The sequence below is a fragment of the Bidens hawaiensis genome, unplaced genomic scaffold (assembly GCF_021521415.1).
Source record: "Bidens hawaiensis isolate Kalapana, Puna unplaced genomic scaffold, B.hawaiensis_p1.1 tig00049194_1, whole genome shotgun sequence".
Classification (NCBI taxonomy): domain Eukaryota; kingdom Viridiplantae; phylum Streptophyta; class Magnoliopsida; order Asterales; family Asteraceae; genus Bidens; species Bidens hawaiensis.
The window spans coordinates 30,354-54,700 of record NW_027498810.1 but is presented as its reverse complement, the minus strand read 5'-3'; the positions used below and the strand labels follow the sequence as shown (position 1 = coordinate 54,700).

General features: G+C 40.4%; 1 protein-coding gene and 1 pseudogene across 1 annotated transcript; one reads left to right on the top strand and one right to left on the bottom strand.

The window, feature by feature from the left end:
• The first annotated feature begins 1,261 nt into the window (after window positions 1–1,261).
• On the top strand, window positions 1,262–5,200 carry LOC143597884 (uncharacterized). Its single transcript, XM_077076263.1, has 6 exons — window positions 1,262–1,271; window positions 2,901–3,760; window positions 4,417–4,569; window positions 4,655–4,696; window positions 4,776–4,856; window positions 5,111–5,200. The coding sequence occupies exons 1-6, from the start codon at window positions 1,262–1,264 to the stop codon at window positions 5,198–5,200; spliced, it is 1,236 nt and encodes a 411-aa protein (XP_076932378.1).
• Window positions 5,201–10,475: 5,275 nt separating this feature from the next.
• LOC143597883 (3-beta-hydroxylase pseudogene) lies at window positions 10,476–12,126 on the bottom strand (annotated as a pseudogene).
• Window positions 12,127–24,347: the final 12,221 nt, after the last annotated feature.

Here is a 24,347-nt window from a genome sequence, read left to right as displayed (position 1 = left end):
ATAAACATCATTAACCTTAACCCTAAAGGGGAAACAAACCATAAGCTGTTAAGGTCGAATATTAAATCCAGTATTTCGTATTTTGGAGCTTTTGGAGGCTAGAATTCATCCGTTGAAGTGTTAATTCAAGAGAGATCGAAGACATTACAGGTTTTATCATCTTTAATATTTCGATTTCTAATTTTTATCCGATGTTCACCATGATTTATACTCGTGTTTTGTTTGATTTTAAGATGCTAGGCTAAACTTTATAGACTGCCTAGGCTTATGATGAACCATCGTTGATGTTTTGATTTTAGTTGGATTGTGTCTTTTCGTTATGGCTTTATGATTCAGTAAACTATATGATTTTACTTGATTGATGCGTATATGTACTAGGTTTTGGTTGTTCTAGTTTTATTATTCCACATTATCCTTGGTCATTGTCTGTCATATTCTTGACTAGTTTGTGGTTGACTTGCAATAAAACCATAGGAATAATATTATTAGTCAAATGAATAAAAGTGTGCTGCTAACCTAGAAATCTGTAAGGTGATAGGTTATTGTTAGATCTTTGTTGATTAAGATTGCTAGATTTAGTTCTTCGTAAGGAGTTCGTCTAGATTTGATTAATTAACCTTGTCTTGCTAGTCAATCGAGTTCATTAAATTACCTTTGATTTCCGCGTTGTAAGGTAGGATTTCACTATAAAGGTACACTTTCATAAATTAATTATATAACCGTAAGGAAGTTTAATACATATAATTGGTTTGTCTTAAAACTTATTAGAAATCCATATGTGTCTCTTCTTGAAGTGCCAGGGGTCCTGTTCGGGTTTTCTTTTAAGTATCTATTTTACGATCCTAGTTCCATAACTATTATTTTCCAACTATTTGATAACTGAAACTTTGGGGATTCTAGCCTAGGTGATTTTTCATCATCATCTCAGTCAAACTTGTTTGTCTTATGTTTCATTAATTGTCTTTTATTAATTAGTTTATTTTATTAGTTTAATATAATATAGTTTAAAAAACCGATTTTAATAACAATAAATAAATAGTTGTGTTAATTAGTCGAGTCTAATTAATTAGTTAATATACATAATTTAAAGAATCTCGTGGTTCACTATCAGGACTTACTTAGCTATACCATAGTCGACTGGTACACTTGCCGGTTAGTATTTTAAGTTAAGTTTAAGAGTCTAGAGTATTACTTAGTGTCTAGATTAGCATATTTTAGTTACTAAATTGTTTGACTACTTTTAGCACATCAATAATATACGATGGAGAAAGGTAATATATGTTTAGATAAAGGTGACAAAAACATCTTCTTTGATAAACTTAGTTATGAATAACTTGATTAATTAGATCTATAAAAGTTTGAATAATTAAAGTTGATTGAATTGAAATATTTTGATCAAGTTTCAAAGTAGAGTTTAATAGAATAAGTTTGGAAATTTTGATCTTGATGAACGTGATTGAATCGAGAACACAAATGACGTGGGTGATTAGGATTTTCAGAGTTGTAGCAATTACAAGTAGAAGGGTATAAAATTTGAGCAAACCTTGTAGTATAGGTTTCAGAAGTATACGACATAGATCATTTTGCAACGTCTTGTGGTACGTGACAAGTATTTAACAAGAATACCGAACGATTTCATTGGGTGCAAAACTATATGATGATTGAATTGAATAGTGATAGTGGCAAGTGAAGCGTAACGAGTGATTTTTTGAAGTAAAGTTTATTGTTTGAGGCGCTATGATTTTGTTGAGGTATTGTTAATTTGAATTGACAGCATATAGTTGATGTTTAGACTTGCGTTTGTTAATGTTGTTGTTATGAGAATGAGTAGGGTAAATTAATCAAAATTACCAACAATTAGTTTAATGAACGAGATTGAGTTGATTGTATTTATGTTTTGGAAATTGAGTTTATATTTTAGGGATCACATGAGCTATCTCCTTGACTAAACATGTAGCCATGAGGCAGTTATAGAAAATAAATGATTGATGTTCTTAGATGTTGAGAAAACATTTCTATTATTAATAAAGATGTGATTTAACGAGAAGATTGAATAGTTGTGCAGATTTCATATGATTAATTGTGTAAAACAGAACTTAAATATGTTATGCTGATGTTTATTCAAACTTAAGGATAAGTTAGAATCTAGATTGAAAATCAATGAGTTAATTTGATGAGTGAATAACTTTTATCAAAGTTTAATATGTTTTAGCAAATTAAAATTTAAGGTTGAATACTTGGAATATGTTTAATAGTTTATGTATATGATACCATGAGTATTAAATTGTGCTATATTATTTAAATTACTAGAGGTATTGATATTATAATAACGTGATAAGATAAATAGGTGAAAACCAATTTCCATAATAGAGTGTAAATTGCTTCGGTTGGCTCGTGATAACCGAGTCTTGATGAATGAATGATTTGTATCCGATCAAGAGAGTAAAAATGTTTTGAGTGTATGAATAGATCGAATCAATAGATCTTGATTAAAAAATGATTTAGTAAGTAATTGAATAATTTAATAATAGAATAATTGAATAGTTAAATTAAATCATAGATTGTTTCGTATAAAACCAAACAAATAAAACAATTAACGAATGTTCTTCGAGGTGTTGAGCTTCCCATGACATTTTGTTTCCCCAACTTATTAGCATGCCAAAACCAATGTGTGAGTTAGCCTCCTATGAGCGTTACTTGGCAATTTGAATGGTCCGACTTAATTAACGAATTTAACGAATCAATTAAGTTTGTCAGCCGATGAGCGTTACATGGCGATTTAACCGACCAAACTAAATAACGAATGAACGAACTCAAGCATAAGTAGTTGATCATCTTGTGTATCACCACAAATGATAATGCTTCAACAAAATATCGCAAATATAACGAATACAAACAAGACCCCGTCAACCCCACCACCCACCGCTTCCTCACCCTCCACCGCCTCAAGCACCCCGCAACAGCCGCCGTGGACTCCCTTCACCTCATCCACCAAACCCTCGGCCTACAAGTTGAGGTCGTTTCCGGCTACGACGAGGCTCGCCTCACATACCTTGGCGTCTTGCAGTTTCTCCCCTATTTTCATCGTACGGTTCTGACGGTCGATATTGGGGGCGGCTCCACCGAATTCGTCGTCGGCTTTCAAGGTAACGTAAAATTGGGGGTTTCCTTGACGTTAGGACATGTAACTTTAACTCATAGATTTGTTAAACACAATGAGATTAACGCAATGAGAGAGTATATTAGATCGGTTGTTAACGAATCCGAACTGATTCAAAAGGTATCACAATTTAATATTGACACCGCTGTTGGTTCCTCCTGTTCGATTCGAATGATTGAAAAGGCAATATTTATGGGCTACAGTAATGATTTGGTGAATGAGATCGGATTGCTTGAAGGTTACCGGAGGGATTGGAAGTTTACTAAACAAGAATTGAAGCTTCTTGTTGAGAAAATATGCCAAGACGAAAAGGAAGGTGAAGAGGTTTATAACAAAAAAGTGTTTTTTAAGACACGGTCTGCGTTTATCGTGGCTGCTGTGATTTTGTTAGAAGAGATATTTGAGTTGCTTGGCGTGGAAGAGATGGAGGTTTCGGGCTATGCGTTGGGAGAGGGTGTGATTGCTGAGAAATTAGCAGATTGTTTTGATGGATTTGATTTGAATGCGAACGCGAAGTGGAGATCGGTTTTGAGGCTTGCTTCCAGGTTTAATAATAAGAAGAGGATGACTTCTGCTGCATCTTGTGCTTCTGTTGCACAGGTATTATTAGTTACATAGTTTGTTAATTTATATACATTTTTAATTGTATTTACGCATGTTTATTATTAAAGTTTTAATATAATATACATTATTTAGTAATTAATGTCATAATTATATATACAACAATCATTATATAAAATATGTTTTATGTATTAAATAAAAAATATTATAAATAAGTAGGCTTCTTTAGTCTCGCAAGTTGTCTTGTGAGTAGTTTTCAAACTTGACCTCGGCTTGGCTCAGCTCGTTTATTATTTATTAATTAATTTTATACACAATTTAATTATTTATTATGTATGTTTATAATAAAAAAAGTTATATATAACACAATATTTATTATTTATACTTTTTATTATATTTTATGTAAAATAATATTTTTATTTATAATAATTATTTTATAACTATATATAATAAAATATTGTTTAGATATAATACTATAATAGGCTTGTTTAGGCTAACAAGGCAGCTTGGGCTTGAGCATGTTTAAGCTTGGCTCGATTAGAGTTTCTAGCTAGCTGATCTCAAGTACCTCACGAGCTGTTTGGCCCGTTTACATCCCTACGTCACGCTTTTTAAAACAAGGTTCTAATTATTATTGATATTAGTAACAATTTTGTCATCAAAATCTAGGAAAGTAGGAGTAATTGGTTTTACAGGAAATTTTCATAGGTTTAAGGAAGTGGAACAAAGTTGATGTTTTATTGGATGACAAAGATCTTGAATATCTTGAAGCTGCTTGTTTGCTTCATAAGATCGGGTTAATCACCGGGAAAAAGGGATATCATAAGCGGTCATACCATATTATCATGGTATGCATTTCTTGGTATATTCTTCATATGAAATCGGTTTAGTTATGACCAAACGAGTCGGGTTATGAATTTTACATGTTAACAGAACGGGGAACATCTTCATGGTTACAACACTGAAGAGGTTAAGGTACATCACCTGGCATTCTTAATTTTTAAATTTATGAATAATAAACAGTTCACTAAATTGGGATTTACATGTTTTTCAGTTAATTGCATTGCTTGTAAGGCATCACAGAAAAAAGTTTCTGAAACTTGATCATAATTCTCTTAGGGAATTTACAGAGGAGGTGCTTTTTTTTTGTTTGTGTTTTTTCAGTTAAAAGAAGAATTAATTACACGGATAGCCCCTGTTTCTAGTCCCCAAGTTTAAAAAATTACGGGTTTAAACAACTGCTTGCGTGAACATGTAGCACCATTGGTCCCTAAAATAGTTGGAGATTAGCTTAGTCTGTTATGTTTTAATAAACGACTAAAATACCCTTATTAATTAAAATCAAACAATAAGAATTTATACCTTTAATATTAAATAACACTTAAAGAGGAGCCTAGGAGAGGGTTGGTGGGTCCCACCATTTTAAGTGTTCTTACGGGCTGTTTGGCAATTGCTAAACCATTAAGTGCTGAACCATAAAGATGTCTGAATGGTTAAGAGAGTCTGAGCCAGTAAGATCTGAACAAGTTAAAGTCTGTTTGGTTAGACATCTGAATAACTGTACAAAATGACTATGTTACCCTTTGAACTATTTTATGCCGAATGAAATGTATCTGTATGTTTAGAACCCGAATGATAAATAAGTATAAAAAGAAAATACAAATCATCATAGAGAATCCAAATTACACATTATTACTTCAAAATCCATGGAAACATATTAAAATCCAAATAGAAGTTAATACTTCGCATACAAAATAAATTTATTAATTTGAAATTAGTTGAGTAGCTATCTCGTCATGCAAAGTAGTCATATAATTAATGCCTTGTGAACCCCATTCTATGCCGTGAACGAATTGGCCATCACTTTCTCCACCTTGTATATCATAAAAGATAGTGTTCTCGTTGGACTCTAGTCCAGCGGATCCTACTCTTTTTCTGTGCCATTTCTGTATAGGTCATTTCTTTGTGGGCCATTTCTAAAAAACAAATTACCACAACGAAGGTAAGCAACCAACAACTTAGGGGATCGGAACTAGAAGATAAATTTCTTTATAATTCAATCAAGAATACAAGCTTCAAAAAGTTATCTAGAATGTATACGAAACACATATAGCATTCGATCAAGAGTAATTTTGTTACAGCTTTGATAGTTAATGCATGAGGCATACTAGGGGTGTTCACGGTCATCGGTTTGGTTTCGTGATTGGTTTTGTCTTTAGCTTCCGGCTGGTTGGTTTCAAAAATTTCAAACCGCGAGAAACGATTTGTTTACGGTTTATACCAGAAACCGGCCGTAAAACTGGACCGTAAGATTTAAAGATATATTAAGTTAGTTTTGCTTTTATTTGAAGTGTAATTGTTTTCCTGTCTCATCTAACACCGTATCTTGTTTCCATGCTTCGTCAGTTTTAACATCATTTTTTTCATGAATATCTTGTTTTGTGTTTTTTGTTCTCTGTACATTTAACTATTATATTAAGGGTAATGAAGAATTAATATTAATGTGTGGTTAAAACTTTATCAAGTTTTTGTTTCCAAGTATTATTTCACTCGTGACATCTGGTTATTTAAAACATGTTCTACGCATATTGAACAACTTTTTTTTAGTTTACTGTTTATGCATTCTTTCATGAAAGCATAATAATCCCGAACCGTGAAACGAAACCGGAACCAAACCGTTAATAACAGTTCGGTTTGGTTCGGTGTTTATTTCTGACAGCTCGGTTTCGGTTTTGATTTTCAAAAACCGTTACTAACGGTTTGTCTTACGGTTTGATATAAAAACCGTAAAAACCGGACCGTGAACACCCCTAAGGCATACCATGGTAAATATTGTTTCAAGTTTGTGGCTTTGGTTAGCTTAGTGGTAAGAATTGTGGGCTCAACCTTTATGAATCTTAGGTGCAGTTGGGCATTCAGTTACATTATTTTTAGACTGTTTTAAGTACCCTTGTTGTTAGAAAATTAACATAATATGACAGAAGTCTTTAAAGAGTAAACTAAATCAGTTTTTAGACTTTTTTAACTGCCCATCTAGTAAATTAACATAACGGTCAACATATAAAAGCACCATAATCTGTAAATCAACCAATTGAACTTAAGCATGCGACAAATAGTCAAATCGCATATATGATGACAGAGAAGTTTCAGTAAGAAGTTAACACAATAGTTAAAATGCGTGAACGGCAATCCTTTGGCCAATAGCTGAACTAAGGTAGAAACATTGCGAATTAAGTAAATTAACCGCTTTGGGCGGTTAACGAATTTTATATCCGAATGTATCCGAAACGAATTTTATATTATGTTTCATAATTAACCGGTTCGGAGGGTTCCACGGTTTCAAACCGAACCATGAACGCTCCTAAAAAGCAATAAAAAGCAATGCATATGAAATTTGTCTACTACGAAAAATTACTCTTTTAGTTTTATGTTCTTAAATTTCTAAAGAAACAAAAATATGCATCAATAGTGTTTAAAACCGAACCAACCTGAATCGCTAATAACGGTTTGGATAATTAAACCCAATCGTTTCAGTTAGATAATTGTTAGCCTAATTTTATTTTAGTTAGGCATAATACAAACAAATAAATCTAAAAAATCTATCTGTTAGTTTTATTGAAAAAGAATGAAACATGTAACTTCAATAAAGCATATATGCATTTAACATCCAGAACTCATAGTTTATTTCACAATTGAAGCCCTAATCTCTATAATTTAGCCCTAATCTCAAACAAGTATGACCAACACCAACAATCTAATTAGTCAATGATATAAAATATAAACACACAAACACCTTAGCAGATGGTAGAACAAACCAAACTGCTCGTCAATTTTTGGAGAAAAAAATTACCCGGTTGAGGGTTGGGATGGATCTCAGATGAGAAAGGCCTGTTGACAGGGAAGCAGTACCGTGGATTGGAAGGGTGGGATAGAGCGGCGGCTGTTATGTTAAGGATTGAGAGGGATGCAGATGAGAAGCAACCTGGGTTTTCTGGTCATATATTTCATTCAGACTCATATTGTATCTGAGCGATTCAGAGCTTCAATCAGATGTAATATTTGAAGTTGCCAACACTCATATATCTTAGCGATTCAACACTTAATTTCTATGTTTCGGGTCAACTTGAAAAACCCAGATAAACTTTTGTTTAAAAACATGATATTATTAGGTTCAATGTATACAGAACGCTCTAAACATTTCACATATTCCCATCCCACCTATTATTGCTCATTGACTATAAACTATTTATATATTTTTTCGATTTATGGTTTATAACAATTGTAATCAAAGAATATGTTGATTTATCGGGTTATCTTAATTTATTATTTGGTTATTTACGTAATGAGAAAAGAATCATATTTTTTTTATTATTCCTTTCGTTTTCTGATGAACCCAACCCGAAAATATTCGAACCCAAATACCCGAACCCGAAAAACCCGTGAGAGATTTGGGTTGGGTTCGGGCCTAAATTTTAAACTTTAAAATCCGTATAACCCTAACCTCATAACCCAAAACCTGAAAAGCAAACTCGAAAAACACCCTACTGTCAGGTTCATCTGTGTCGGGCCTGATTCACTAAATGTGTGCAGGGATCATGGCCTCAAAATTGCTGATTTTGATAGTGGCTTCATGCCAAGTTTTACGTCAAAGAATTTGGTAGACGTTTATCAAGGAGGTTATAGCTTCACACCATGTACCACTATCAATCGTGTCTAACCGGGGTACTCGGTTCACATCAAGGTTTTAGACAAAGTTTCATGAGGCACTGGGTACAATGGTAAATATCAGCACGACGTACCATTCTCATACCGCCGTATGAGATGCTTTGTGGGAGACGTTTTTCGAACTCTTGTGTGGATGAGATTGATTAGAAGGAATTAGGGAGTTTGGAGGGGTTAAGACAATGCCAAAAGAGTTTGATTAAATCAAGGAAAGAATGAAAGTTGCATAGGATATGCATAAATCTTTTGTTGACAAGTGATGCATACTGATTGAATTTAATGTTGGTGATAAAGTAATGCTCAAAGTTAAGCCCAAGATTCATCGGATCATTTAGGAGTTTGGAAGTACCCGATGAGTTGAGAGGCATTTATCCTACTCTCCATGTATCACATTTGGGAAAGTGTCTAGCCGACGATACAACCCACGTATCATGGCCAGTAGGAAGATGTTGAAGTGGATAACAGATTAACTATGTTGAGGAGCAGTAGCTATGACTTATTGAAAGGAAAAGAATTTGTGTAGCAAAGCTATCAGCCAAGTTAAGATCCTTTGGAAAGGGATTTGAGGCTATTTGGCGTAGAAATCACCAAGAAACGCTGACTGCACATCGGGTGGAAAGTTGTGGAAGTAGTAGAATAAGGATCTGGCTGCCTTTGAGGTAGGTTTATTCGACTAAAGATTGGCATCTAAGAAGTTGAAGTTGTTGGAATCGGTCTGCCCAAGACACATATTAGAGTTGATGTGGCTAGTACGTTATGATCTAAGTCGGGTCATACCCAATAACAAGCTAAACAAACACCATGATATTTATTTAAAATATGATCTAACAAATAAATATCAACACTTACAATATTTGGAAATTGGATTTCTAAATATTTGCACTTGTGTACTAAATAAATTATATGGATAATTTATGTTACAAGAGATTTTGCATTTTGCATACACGATGTTATTTAAGTGGGTTAAATAACAATATGCAAAACTTACTGCATTTTGCATATACGATGTTATTTAAGTGGGTTAAATAACATTATGCAAAACTTACTGCATTTTGCATTTTGCATATACGATGTTATTTAAATGGGTTAAATAACAATATGCAAAACCTACCGCTTTCGCACTTTGCATATACGAAGTTATCTAAGTTAGTTAAGTAACAATATGCAATGCATACTGGATTTGCATGTTATGTTATGTTATAAATTAAATAAATAAAATAGATTACTTGAGTTTGAATTTGGTGGGAATCTTTGGCTGCACTTTTTCCCCCCTTCTCTCTCCTCACTTAATGTTTTATTTATTCAAGACATGCAATAGTGGTGGTTGGTTGAATTAAATAGTGCATTGGTAACTTACAACCAAGATGACTCTCTCTCTCTCACATACACAGGTTGCAAGTAAACCTTTCTTCTTTCTCTCTCTTGGATTATTTCGGCCAAGGAAAGAAATATCAAGGAAAAGTTTTCTAAGTGTAAATCCTAGCAAAATCAAGGTGTTTGTTGGAAGCTTGAAGGGTATACAAGCTTGAGGTTCTTCTATCTTGGAGACTCGCTCTTCAAATCATCGTCTTCTTCTTTTTCTTGGACTCTTGAATGTAGTATACTATGAACACCCTATGGTTATTTATATTGGTAAGCATGCAAATTCGTATATGGATCCGTGGCTTGGGTTTTGTATATAAAATCGGTTTTATATATTCATCAAATTAACAAGATTTAAAACTTATTTTTCCGCTGCATTTTTCATATAAATGGTTTATATGACTTTGGTAATCTTGTTAAATCCCAACAGAAGTTTCCTATGTTTATTATGTTATATTTTAAAAAATCTACTTAATGTGTGCTTTAGTTAAGTTCCAAATGTTTTAAGAACTATCTGTATGTGTAAATCCAACCTATTAATTAAAGGAAAGGCTCGAAGAAGGGTTGTCTATGGGTTTCATAATATTCAATTTCATATCCCATTGACTAAGGTCAGTACAGTACAATACATAAAAGTAAAAACGTAACGACTAGGCAACATTAATTCAATTTCATATACCATGAAATTATTTATTTAGCGCCACCATGAAACGTACTACTAGAAACGAGCAGCAGCCACAAGCATCAATGGATATTTTTTATGGATAACGAGTCCAACCTTCTCACTCATGTCAAGTTCTTGAGATCTCTCACCATTTGGCAATGCGAAATCATACTTGTACACCAAGTTGGCTAACACGAGGTTTATTATAGAAACCGCAAAATCAATACCCGGGCACCCTCTTCGCCCGGCACCAAATGGTATAAATTCATAGTGAAACCCTTTAAAATCAACACTACTATTCAAGAACCTCTCTGGCTTAAACATATCAGCATCTTCCCATATCGAAGGATCTCGTGAAATCGCCCAACCATTTACTATGACTTGGGTACCTTTTTTGATATCATACCCCATGACATTCACATCCTCAGTTGATTCATGAGGGACAAGTAGCGGTATTATCGTGTGTAATCGCAAAGTCTCTTTCAAGACGGCTTTCAAGTAGGGCATCCGGTCGATATCATCCTCGGTGATCATAGGTCTTCCGTTACCTACTGTTGTCACTTCTTGTTGCAACCTTTTCATGGTGTGTGGGTGTCTTATTAGCTCACTCAGTGCCCATTCAGTAGTTGTGTATGTTGTATCAGTTCCACCGGAAAACATATCCTACAAGATCACGTACAAGAAATATATGTTTTATAAATAAACAGTATGATTGGCTTTGGGATATAAATAATAAATGGTCTGGAGATGGAGACAGACTTACAATGACAAGAGCTTTAATGGTATCTCTTCCAAACTTAAAATTTGATGCGTTATCTTTTTGAACATCGAGTAAGATATCAACCAGATCATGATCATTTCCAGCAGCATGATCAGTGCCAATACTTTTCCTCTTTGCTACATGCTCTTCGATAATGGAATCAACGAAAGCATCAAGCTGTTTGCCAACTGTCTTTGCCAGACGTTCCAAACCACGCAACCGGTCGACCCAAGACAGCCACGGAACATAAGTCCCCACGCTTACAACGCCAAGCAGATCCTGAAAATTCACCAGCAACTCTTTGAACTTAAAACCCTCGTAAGTCTTTCCTAGAGACACCTCACAGATGATATTGTTACTAAGCTTAGCAAGCATGTTGGTCAGATTAAACGCCGAACCGCCACTGCCGCTAATTTGGTCGATAAGGCGGGTTGTTTCTCGTTGTCGAACATGCTGATACGACTGAACCTGCTTCTTACACAGAACGTGGATGATCGTAATGCTCTTGATCTGCCTCCAATACTCTCCGTAGGGCGCAAACCCTATGTCCTTGGAGCCATAAAAAAGCTGGTCCGGAATGGGTAACTTTGGGCGGCTTGAGAAAACCAAGTCATGGGTCTTCAAGATTTCTTTAGCCGCATCAGCGGAGGTGACCACAAGTGTGGGCACACTCCCTAAATGAAGCATCATAACGGGTCCATACTTATTGGCTAAGGACCGGAGAGAGAGGTGAGGGACGGAGCCTAGTTGGTGAAGGTTTCCGATAATCGGAAGCTTTGGTGGTGACGGTGGTTGCTTCTTTAAGCTTAGTTTAGAATTATTTGATGATAGTAGCCATTTAATTGGAATAATCAACAGCAACAACGTAAGTAGGGAAATTGAAATGAGAGGTAACATTGTTGTTGCTATATATATATGGCTAGCAGATATATATATGCAAGGCTTGGCTATCTTTCTATCTATATATTGTGGTTGTACACACACATATATATATAGACTTCAATTTTCTTATAAATGCGTTTATATTTGCATACTCTTAATTAGTACCAACACCAAGCCATTTGTATTTATTAGGTGTGGTACTGTGACAGAAAAATACGACACAACTTTTCTGATCCCCAACAAGTATCATTTGCATGCCGGCCACAAGCGTCATTTGCATGCCACACAAGTGTCAATCGCATGGGGTAATTATGATATTTATACTCAAATTTCAAATTACAATGACGCTTAAACGTTCTAGTTTTGGGTGTTTTTAGGGCCACAAATTTAGTTGCTTCTAACTTCTAAATCATGCATATATGTAGTTAACCACTGCCCGTGCTTCTTGATTTATTTCTAAAGTTGTAGCTAACCTAATACTTTTACATCGTTTTCTCACTTTTGTCTAACTGTATGGTATTACTGTGTCTACATTCTTCCTCTTAACACACGAGTAGTGTACGCTGAGGATGCTCTTGTTTGATAGATTGAATTTGAGAGTTTGAGTTGAGAGGTTGAGTGAGATCAAAATGACCGGTCTTCTTGAAGGCCCTATTACGTTATAAGAAAACAAGATAATTTCATTATTGGAAAATTCTCCAAATAGCCTAGCTTGAAAAACAATTTCCAGAAATAACCTAGGTTTTCAACAAATCCCCAAAATGGCTCAAGATCCATCGGATCCGACGGAATTTCAACACTGTCCGATGAATTTGTGGACCTTTAAAATCGTGCCACGTGTCAATGTATTAATGGTTATGATGGAATTCGTTAAAGAACCATTACATCTGACGGAATTTTTAATGGTTCTGTTTGTTTTTGCATCAAGACCAAATGGTTAGTACGCACACATAATCATATCACTAATATATATTAGAAGACTTACTTAAGAAGTGTCATAGTAACCGTATATGGCTTCACATACCTAACTTTATATCTTCTCGTCATCAACACATATTTAATGTGTAAAACGTGAAAACCCACATCAAAACATTCACAATCACCTGCATTATACACAAAACAATAAAACATTAAGCAAAACGACATCTTTTTGAAAAACAAAATATAAAACTTACAAATCTTTAAATAAGCCCCGGTTAATTATCCTGAAAAATTGATGGACTTGTGTATATTAGTAAATATATTTTTTATATGTATTTTAATTACAAAAGCAAATAAGCATAAGCACTTTTCTTAATTTGAATCTTAACTTTTAAACAATCAAATGTGTAATTTAAATTGCCTAAGACCATCCTCAATAAATGGTGTTTTTGGAAGTATTTATATTTGCTACTTGGCATTTGACCCCATAATAATACCCTATTTCTTCTCTATTCTCTCTCCTCTTATTCATCTCACAAACATGTATATTTTTCACCAAGAATTTAAACACACTCTCTCTCTTTCAGATCATACCCTATCTTTTCTACATCACATTCTCTCTCCTTAAAAAACACTTCAAAAATCTTTTATTGGTGATGCTCTGATGTACACTAACTACAAAGTACAATTTTACCCCAAAAGTAGCTTCAAAATCTTTTGATTATTTTTTTGAACGACCAACAAACATGGAATGCCTAGGTACTTCGTACAGAGTGACCCAATGGCTAAATGCCACAACCAGCTGGCCCAACCCAGCCGTACGGAGCTCTTAAGCGCCTCCAAGTTATCTCCGGTTTTGGGGAAAACCCACCCACCAGAAGGCCCACCGGTGGTAAAACCCGGATGCCCTCAGAGTCAAACTTGGGATCACAAAGACCCCAGTCTTCATTTATTGAAGAGGTAGGTCCCAGCAAAGCCCAGTTGGACCCGCAAGACTCACCTAAAAGAGGGACGTCTGCGCAGAAACCAACTGGATCCGCAGGACCAACCATGCTCAGAGATGTGACGTGCTTACGCGCAGTACGCAAGCTGGTCCCGCAGGAAATGCCTCCCGATGGTGAATGACTCCGCCTGTTCCCGCAGCCTCGGATACAAGCCATCAGGGAAGGCCACCCGCGCAGCAAGGCTACACGCACAAGGCACTTAGCTCTCAATCACTCAGTGTCACCTGAAGGAATGAGCAAAGCCGGGAACAATCCCGCACAAGGGCGGGAGGGGGAATACTCCCGCCCAAATAAGCCAGTCCGTACGATACAGGAAGATCTTCTGTACTGTACCTGACGAGGTATGGGAAAAAGATCTGACTAAAGATACGACAGCTTATTGACAACTGTATGGCGAGCAGCATGCTCCTGCACTGTATGTCACTATTAGCCGCTGCCTACTCACCAACTACTGCCATACCACGTGCGTAGCCGTCAGTTGGTGGAACAGGAATAGTATACAGCAGGCCTGATCGCTGTCAGCCGCTACCTACCCACCAACTACCAGCAGGGCACGTGCGTAGGCTACTGTTGGTAGAACAGGAACACTGTTGCAGCCGGCCATACCTCTTTGGAAACCTACCTTCGGCTATAAATACCACAAATGGTATGACCATATGATCTTATCATATCTTACTACATTATCATCATATATACCTGATATCTGCTCTAGCAATCTCTTAATATACTTTTATATTTAAAGAGCAATCTAGTCTGATTCTCACGCCGGAGGGTGGTCACAAGGAGGAACCTCCCCCCCTTCTCAGTGACGAGCTCACGGTGTCTGTTTTGCAGGTTATCAGAAGAACCATCTTCCAAGGGTCTAACCCCTCGTGGGAAACATCTCTCTAACCCCCAGGTTACCAGTAATCTGCCCGGGGTCTGGTTAGTGTTTCTTCATTGGCGCCATCCGTGCATAAAGCTAGAACTTTATTTTTTTCCAGTTTTTTCAAACTTCTACAAAGATGGTTAGAGAAATTCCGGTAACCACAACCCCAGCTACTGGGGTGAATACCGGTAACACAGTTTTTACAAACACTACCCCGGTTACCCAAGCCGGGGCAAGTGAAGTAAATTTTACGAACACTACCCCAGCTACTCAAGCTGGGGCAAGTGCAGTAAATGATCGCCTACTGGGATCCACTGATACCCAGTTTGAGAAACGAAGACTCCCCCGCCGAACTCTCGATGAAGTTAAGGCATGGGCGGAGGCACGACAAAAGGAATTCCAGGCTGAGTTGGACGAACGCTTGCGTTCCATACAACAGGCCGACGAATTCGAATACTGGGAGGATGACTCGGACGAATCCGACTCCGACGCGAACCCTCGCCATAGGGCAAAAGGGAAGCGTAAGGAAATGGAATCCCAACCGAAAAGGCATTTTGGACAAGCCTTCAAACCAAAAAGCACAGGTGGAAGTCCACGAGACTTCTCCAAAACGTTCAGACCAAACATTGCAAATGCAGGAACGTCCAAGTTTGCAAGGGACATTGCGGAAGCAATCGCCCCAAAGAGTGCCAAACAAATGCCTAACATAGGCACATATGACGGTATATCCGATCCAGACGATCATTTGAACAGGTTCATAGCAGGGGCAACCGTCAGCAATTGGACGGAACCCACGTGGTGCTACATGTTCCAAATGACGCTTGTTGGGGCTGCTAGAGCTTGGTTTGATCGTCTGCCGGTCAACCACATCTACGACTGGGCAGACTTCCAGCAGAAGTTTAGCCAACACTTCAGCCAGCAACGGAAGTATACCGAGGAGCAATGGACAATCCTCAAATGCATACGAGAAGAAGATGAATCTCTGCCAAACTTCATCACTCGCTTCAACTCAAAGAAGCTAAGTTTGGGCAATATCAACGAAGATCTTGTTCGCGCTGCCTTCATCCAGGGCGCGCATGACCCAGAGCTCATCCGCACCCTAACGGGTAAAGATGGCATGCCATCCACATGGGATGCCATCATGACAGCAGCAAAACGCTATGCGGAAACGGAGAAGCAACTGGGTAGAGATCTCCCCCAGAGCACAAACCTCTACACTCAGAAAACGAGAGAAGACAACGTCCTCACCGCCCGATTAAATAAAAAGCGGAAGCTAGGCATTTGGCAGTCAAGGGTAAACTTTGACACCTCATCCGGCTTGCAACATCGATTGGGCGGAAGGGATAATGTACATCCGCACCGGAACTCCAGATGGACGCCACTCACCAAGAGCGTCACTGAGATATTCGCTACTGAAGAACTCCCATGGCCAAAGCCTCCAATAATCCGACATCGTCATGATGCTGATCGGAGCAAATACTGTGACTTTCACAAGACAAAAGGGCACAACACTGAAGAATGCATAGACGTAAAAGACATGGTCGAAGCATTTGTCAGAGATGGGACGCTCGCGCACCTCGTGGCGCAATAAAGGTTGAGCAGGCGGGTGCGTGTAGAACCTCAGCTGGGGAAAACACGAATAAAAGTTCCAGCTTCAATGTCGAGACTACATGCTGCGTAAAGAACGAGACCCCGAACCAGGTGCGTATCGGCTCGATGGCACTCCCATCCCAACATGGAAGGGAGCTCATTTACACAATTTGCATGTAAATCAATTCCAATTTGTAAAGAAAAGGCCAAGAGCCACTTCTAATGGAAATGATTCTCTTTAAGAACATCGAAGCTGATGATTTTACTTTTCTGAACACTAGTATGCCGGCTTTCACCGCATAATTACGTGAAGTCGTTGCGTGGGAAGGCGGTCCTACCCGCACAAACCCAATAATGTGAAAAAACCTTCACGCAGGTCAGTTGAAAGGGAAAACACCCAAAAATGAAAGTTCCGGTCTATCCGCACCAATCATAACGAGGAAACTGAATAAAAACCTATCAACAACCGCGCGTCGAACGGTTAAACTATGCAACACTGGTGACGGCACACATTACGTGAAGTCGTTGCGTGGGAAGGCGGTCCTACCCGCACGAACCCAATAACGTGGCAAACCTTCACGCAGGTCAGTTGAAGGGGAAGAGTTCAATTATCCCATTAAATGAAAGTGCCGTTCTATCCGCATGAATCATTAAAGGAAACTGAACACTAACCTATTGACAACCGCGCGTCGAACGGTTCAAAACAATTCTTAAAAAGGATGAGGAAAACCTACACGCAGGTCAGATAAGGGTAAAGTTTTGCCATCCTACTAAGTGCAAGTGACGGTTCTACCCGCACAATCGCGAAAGAGGAAGCAAAACTTCACACCTATTATCAACCACGTTCAAAGGTTAACTTATCCTCAAAAGATGAGGAAAACCTACACGCAGGTCAGATGAAGGTTAAAGTTTAGCCATCCTACTAAGTGCAAGTGACGGTTCTACCCGCACAATCACGAAAGAGGAAGCAAAACTTTAACCTATTATCAACCACGTTCAACAGGTTAACTTATTCTAAACACTTGGAAAATTGCTAATTTAAACTAAGTATGCAAGTCATAAGTTTATAAAGCAAGGAACCCAAAGAAGGAAATAACAATCTTATACGCAAAAAGATTTATATTTCACAAATGAATTATTACAAGAATGGCCGGGTAACTACCCGCCTACGAAAAGAAAAATAAATACATTACAAGACTATCCTAGCAATGGGAAGGGATCTTCGGGATCAAGCCTCAGGGCCGCTTCCACTTGGACCCGCTCCATCAGAAGAACGGGCCGGTTCGAGGAAAGCTTTAAGGATAGCTAACCCATCATCAGCAGCAGCTACTTGGTTCACCTTCTCCACCACTGGATGCGGGAAGGCAGCATATTGGTTTACTGCTTGGTCATATATGGCTTCAGTATCAACATTGTACAAAGGGAAGTTGGAAGGCGGGAACCCTTTCTCAACGAACCCTAGACCAAGCAGGAAGCCAGCCCGTTCCCCATCCTCGTGAGAAGCGTTGAGGGCTGCGCTCATCGCATCGTCGTAGGATGTCTCTGAGAAGACACGATGCACAACCTACAAAAGAAAATATACAAATCATTCTATGTACAAAGGAAAGCGTAAAGACATGAAAGCTTACCTGAGGCAACGCTTCTCGAAGAAGCCATTCCTTGGCAACCAGGGCTTGGGTACAGGCGCGTTCGGCTTCGCTTTTATTGAGGTTGGCAAGTTGCACTTCCTTTGCAGCAGCCTCTTCAACGCCCTCAAGCTTCCGCTCGGTGTGGTCAAGCACGCCCCTCTGGTCCAGGATCTCTTGGAGCTTCTTGGCATCTTCCATGGCCAAGGCATCATGAGCACGTTGGAGAGCCTCTAATTTGGCCTTGAGCTCCTCGTTCTCCACGCGTAAAGGCTCAGCAACGGCCTCAGCCTTGGTGGCCCTCTCAGTTGCGTTCCTCGCAGTCTCCTTAGCCAGCTGAAGCTGTTCGTTAACAGCTTGGGCAGCCTTGGAGCGGGCCTCGAGTCGCGCTTGAACTTCAACCTCGAGGGCCTTGAAGGCCTTCTCCTTCTCCGCAGCAGCTGCGGCCAACCGATGGTTCTCCTCCCGAAGAGCCCGCGCCTGAGATACGTCCTTTGCGCGAGCTGCTTTCAACTTGTCGTTTTCACGACAAAGCAGCTCGACGCGCGGCTGCATCCGGGCTTGGAGAACCCGAAGCTCATTGGTTAGCCTACCCTCCTGGTAGCTAGCCATGGCTTCCCCCAACGCACCATGGGGAGCAGCGTGGCGAGCCCATTCCACGCACTCCACAGGGGTGCGAAGGGTTGTTCCTCGGCGTATGTTCCATCGCGGAACATACACTTCATTGGAATCCGACACTGCAAAAAACAAAAAAGCAGTTAGGAAAAGATGATAAAAATAAAAGTGAAAAAGGGCCAAAGGAACCCTACGCACCTGTAGGGTCTATAACAGGCCGATAGCTGCCGAACCCATCACCTGAACCCAAAGGAAACCCATCCAAAAGGTCAGGCAGATGGGAAGGTGGCAAGGATTGGCGAGTACTCCCATGCGTACCTGATGAGCCGGCCGTCGGTGCCGGTGGCGGGGGCATGGTGGCAGCCGCCGCAGTCGCTGCCGCAGAATCCGCAGCAATCGTAACCGCCGGCTCGGTGAAGGAAGACGTAAAAATCGCACTCACGGCCGGCGGTGGCATAAACTCGGCTGGAACAGTCGGCTCAGAGTGAGCAACTGAACCAGCGGGACCAGGCGCAGGCGCCTGGGTCGACGCCTCAGGTAGGCTGACCAAGCCTACCGTCATCGGCGGAGAGATACTACTCGGCACTTCACCCTGGAATGCGTCAACATCCACGCCTGCACAAGAAGATAAGTGTTAATAAATTTATGAAGTATGATAAATCTACAAAAAGAATGTTTGTACTTACGGGTTTTCTTGAGCCTGAACGTACGGAGGGGCGGGGACAAGCCCGATGGGGCCGGTCTCTTGACGCCGGTCACCGTCGTCGTCATTGGTTCTCCGGAGGTAACAGTCGTAGCCTCCGGAGCAGTGGTCTTCTCACCACCGGGGTTCCCCGCCACCTCTTCACTATCTGACTCGGTGTCAGATAGAAGCACCGGATCAGCCGTGGAGGCCACCTTCTCCTTTCCTTTCCCTCCGGCAGCCTTCTTCTTCCGCACCAGCGGAGGACCATCTGCGGATTCCTCAGAAGAAGACAGGATGTAAGGAAATCCAGCAGCAGGTACAGCATTGAGGGGTTGAGGATAAAATATCGCCTTACCTGGCCGCCTCTGGCTCAGGATCTCTTGGCCCGGCGGATAGACCTCCACAAACCGATCCGCCGTTTGCTCCAGGATGAGCAACTCATTCTCGTCTAAAGCACGAGTGCCCACCCGCACGGGACCGTCAGCTTCCCGCGGGTACAGGAGCGACTCCAAGTCATTCCCCTCTGAAAGAAAAGAAACAGTTAGAAGACAAACTAATATCAGCAAGAAAGACAAGACATACCATAAGGAATAGAGTTCAAACCGTATTCGAGAAGGATGGGAAACCGGGACGCATTCTTCCATACCCGGCTCATCCCCAGCATCACCATCCCGGACTCCGCAAACCGGTAAACCGGAGATTGGACCCGGGATATCTTCGCGAACCACTCCGCCTCCTGGTAGCTGGAAGCGTGAAGGCTCGGAAGCGCTTGCCCCTTCTTAAACTTCATGGCAATGGGAATGGCGCGGGCAGAAATGTAGAAGAACTCCCGCTTCCACGATCGGAGACTGCGCTCGGTCACGCAGATCTTCAAACCCTTAATACGGGTTGTCAGGGTGTACCACCCCTGGACGCACCTCCAAGTATAGAAGGTCATCAGGCGGTCCACGTAGGGCTCAATACCAAGAATCCGGCACACCCACTCGAAGTGCCGGACCTTGGCAATCGCCATCGGATGCACCTCGGTCAGGTGCACACCGTGCCTCTCCAGGACACGGTACATAAACTTTGTCAAAGGAAACCTAAGGTTCCCATAGACAAAGAATGCAGCATATACCCCGATCTTGCCACTGGGGGCATCGTACACAGTCTGGTGGGATTCAGGAAACTCAGGCTCAAGAGACTCAAGCATGAACTTCCTGACGATGTACTGGTACTGATCGACTGGTAGAGCACACTGGCACTCGCCAGCAGTACTCCTATCGTCGGCTACAGCTTCAGCATCATGAGAAGACATTTTGCAGAAAGAAGAAAGTGATTTCGGGAAAATGCTTGCCTGAAAAGGGGAGTATTTGCCGGAAATCACTAAGAAGAAGAAGAAGAAAGGTGAAAGTGTGGATTACAAAGAGGCCTCTCCCCCTTTATATACTAATCGCAATTAATGCGGTGAATAAAATGCGGAGGAGAGAGAAATCGAAGGTGCAATGAAACTATGACACGTGGCAAAAAGCAGGCTGGCAACAGCTGTTGACAGGACGTGTGCCAGTAATTTCGCGGCCACGCGCCCGAAAAATCGCGCCCACGCGCCTGAAAAAGCGTCTGGAATGACCATATAACGTCACGTCACCATAACTTCCTGCACGTCCTGACACAGCCAGAAGAAACTGTCGCACGACGTTTCAGAGGTTTGGACTGTTCCTATCTTTCCACCAACCTTTCAAATTTCAAAATTCAAAATTTAAAAATATTAAAAAGTAAGCGGGAAAATACCCCTTACCTTGGCAAACAAGTAACCGTAAGACGGATGCGGGTACAGTGTAAAGGCAAAACCCTTCACATACCTAGCACCCGCAGGGAATTGAAGCCAAGTAAACCTTGGCGAACAAGGAACCGCAAGACGGATGCGGGTACAGTGTAAAGGCAAAACCCTTCACATACCTAGCACCCGCAGGGAATTGAAGCCAAGTAAACCTTGGCGAACAAGGAACCGTAAGACGGATGCGGGTACAGTGTTAAGGCAAAACCCTTCACATACCTAGCACCCGCAGGGAATTGAAGCCAAATATTCCTCGGCAACCAAGTAACTATAAGACGGGTGCGGGTACAGTGTAAAGGCAAAACCCTTCACATACCTAGCACCCGCAGGGAATTGACGCCAGGAATACCTTGGAAGTAAAGTAACCGTAAGACGAGCGCTGGTACAGTGTTAAGGCAAAACCCTTCACATACCTAGCACTCCGCTGGGAATTGAAACCAAGAAGGATCTTCTGGGCAATGCTTGCGGAAACGGAAATAACATCCCCGCATAGCGGGAACGTCGAGAACTACGTTGTTCGAAGCTCCAGGATGGAATTGGTGGTCTTAACATAATTGATCACTATGTTCAAAACCACCAAAACCACAAGGAGAATCCACACAAGTGGGACTCAACGCTCCTGACGTGCGAGGAGATTACAGCCTACCCGCATCATACCCAAAGACCAAGCAGGAAACTCGGGCATTTCTGCAAGTGACAAGGACTCCCGCGGGAAGAATCCCCATGGAAAACCTTAGAAAAACCCTTTTCAAAACCCTCTGCTTAAGTCCAAAAGTTCACCTCACTTTATTAAACACTCATGAGAAGAACATTGGACTGGGGGGACTTGAAGAGGTAGGTCCCAGCAAAGCCCAGTTGGACCCGCAAGACTCACCTAAAAGAGGGACGTCTGCGCAGAAACCAACTGGATCCGCAGGACCAACCATGCTCAGAGATGTGACGTGCTTACGCGCAGTACGCAAGCTGGTCCCGCAGGAAATGCCTCACGATGGTGAAGGACTCCGCCTGTTCCCGCAGCCTCGGATACAAGCCATCAGGGAAGGCCACCCGCGCAGCAAGGCTACACGCACAAGGCACTTAGCTCTCAATCACTCAGTGTCACCTGAAGGAATGAGCAAAGCCGGGAACAATCCCGCACAAGGGCGGGAGGGGGAATACTCCCGCCCAAATAATCCAGTCCGTACGATACAGGAAGATCTTCTGTACTGTACCTGACGAGGTATGGGAAAAAGATCTGACTAAAGATACGACAGCTTATTGACAACAGTATGGCGAGCAGCATGCTCCTGCACTGTATGTCACTATTAGCCGCTGCCTACTCACCAACTACTGCCATACCACGTGCGTAGCCGTCAGTTGGTGGAACAGGAATAGTATACAGCAGGCCTGATCGCTGTCAGCCGCTACCTACCCACCAACTACCAGCAGGGCACGTGCGTAGGCTACTGTTGGTAGAACAGGAACACTGTTGCAGCCGGCCATACCTCTTTGGAAACCTACCTTCGGCTATAAATACCACAAATGGTATGACCATATGATCTTATCATATCTTACTACATTATCATCATATATACCTGATATCTGCTCTAGCAATCTCTTAATATACTTTTATATTTAAAGAGCAATCTAGTCTGATTCTCACGCCGGAGGGTGGTCACAAGGAGGAACCCCCCCCCCCCTTCTCAGTGACGAGCTCACGGTGTCTATTTTCCAGGTTATCAGAAGAACCATCTTCTAAGGGTCTAACCCCTCGTGGGAAACATCTATCTAACCCCCAGGTTACCAGTAATCTGCCCGGGGTCTGGTTAGTGTTTCTTCAATTATTTTTTTGAACGACCAACAAACATGGAATGCCTAGGTACTTCGTACAGAGTGACCCAATGGCTAAATGCCACAACCAGCTGGCCCAACCCAGCCGTACGGAGCTCTTAAGCACCTCCAAGTTATCTCCGGTTTTGGGGAAAACCCACCCACCAGAAGGCCCACCGGTGGTAAAACCCGGATGCCCTCAGAGTCAAACTTGGGATCACAAAGACCCCAGTCTTCATTTATTGAGCCACCCATGTCCTCCTAAAATTTTGTAAGTGGAAATTAAACTTGGATCTCTATTGAAAAACTCAAACTCCCTACCACTACACCACATTGGAAATGACACTGTATGTTAGTAAATACATTTTTCATATTAACAATGACTTCCATACATTAAAATAAAGAAAATCGCCAACCATATATGCAGAAAAGTAGCCATTTCAATTCAAACATAATCGTACGGGTAACAGTCAAAATAACATATGTGACCTTCCAAAACTGGTTTGTTCAGTTTTTCTAAATATCATAATTTCAATTAAATTTGAATTAAGAAAACAATATTAAAATAAAGAAAATTGCTAACCATAGCCTTTGTGTTTTATGTTTTGTCTTTTTTTAGAATAAGAGTAAACAAGTAAATGCGTATCTATTTAACATCCAAAACTAACCTGATTAACTTTTTGGTCCACATATGAAAGGGAAAAAATGTTGATAGGAATCAATCATATTTAACTTCATACACATTCACCACTTCAAGCTCATCATCCCAATGCTACAACGCCTTTTCATTGTTTTGATAACCTGCGTATTAATTACGGAGGAAACCGGGCATTCAATTTCTCTATCTTCTTTGACTGCTATCAGGGCCGACTCCAAGAATCCTCGAAACTTTTTGGGTCCAGGAATCTACAACTTCATCCTGGTACTTCATGTCTAGCGTATCCTAAAAAGCAAAATTTATGTACTTTAAACAAAAGCATCATGATATGAGGGTTTTCCAACTCGATTACAAAAGAATGTATTCACCTACCCTAAACAAGTTGTGTTGTGACCCTTGGCTTGGGTGGCTTCCTTAAAACGACAGACTTCGTAAACATAGCTGAAGCAAATAAAAAGAAAACAAAATTCAGCATAAAATTATTAAAGAATTCCAAATTCAACATAGAACAAGAAATTTGAAATTTATACTTGTTTTCTTTTATCTAAAAAAAGAGCGTACATGGAATAGAGCTCCTCTGGACTGAACCTATAATATCAAAAATATATCATTATAATTTGTTTTAGGAATAAGTTTTGAATATAA

What these genes read in the sequence shown, in the direction of transcription:
- LOC143597884 (XM_077076263.1), top strand. An exon ending in CTTGTGCTTCTGTTGCACAG is followed by an intron (nt 3,761 to 4,416) that starts GTATTATTAGTT and finishes TTGGTTTTACAG; the next exon opens with GAAATTTTCATAGGTTTAAG. An exon ending in ACAACACTGAAGAGGTTAAG is followed by an intron (nt 4,697 to 4,775) that starts GTACATCACCTG and finishes CATGTTTTTCAG; the next exon opens with TTAATTGCATTGCTTGTAAG.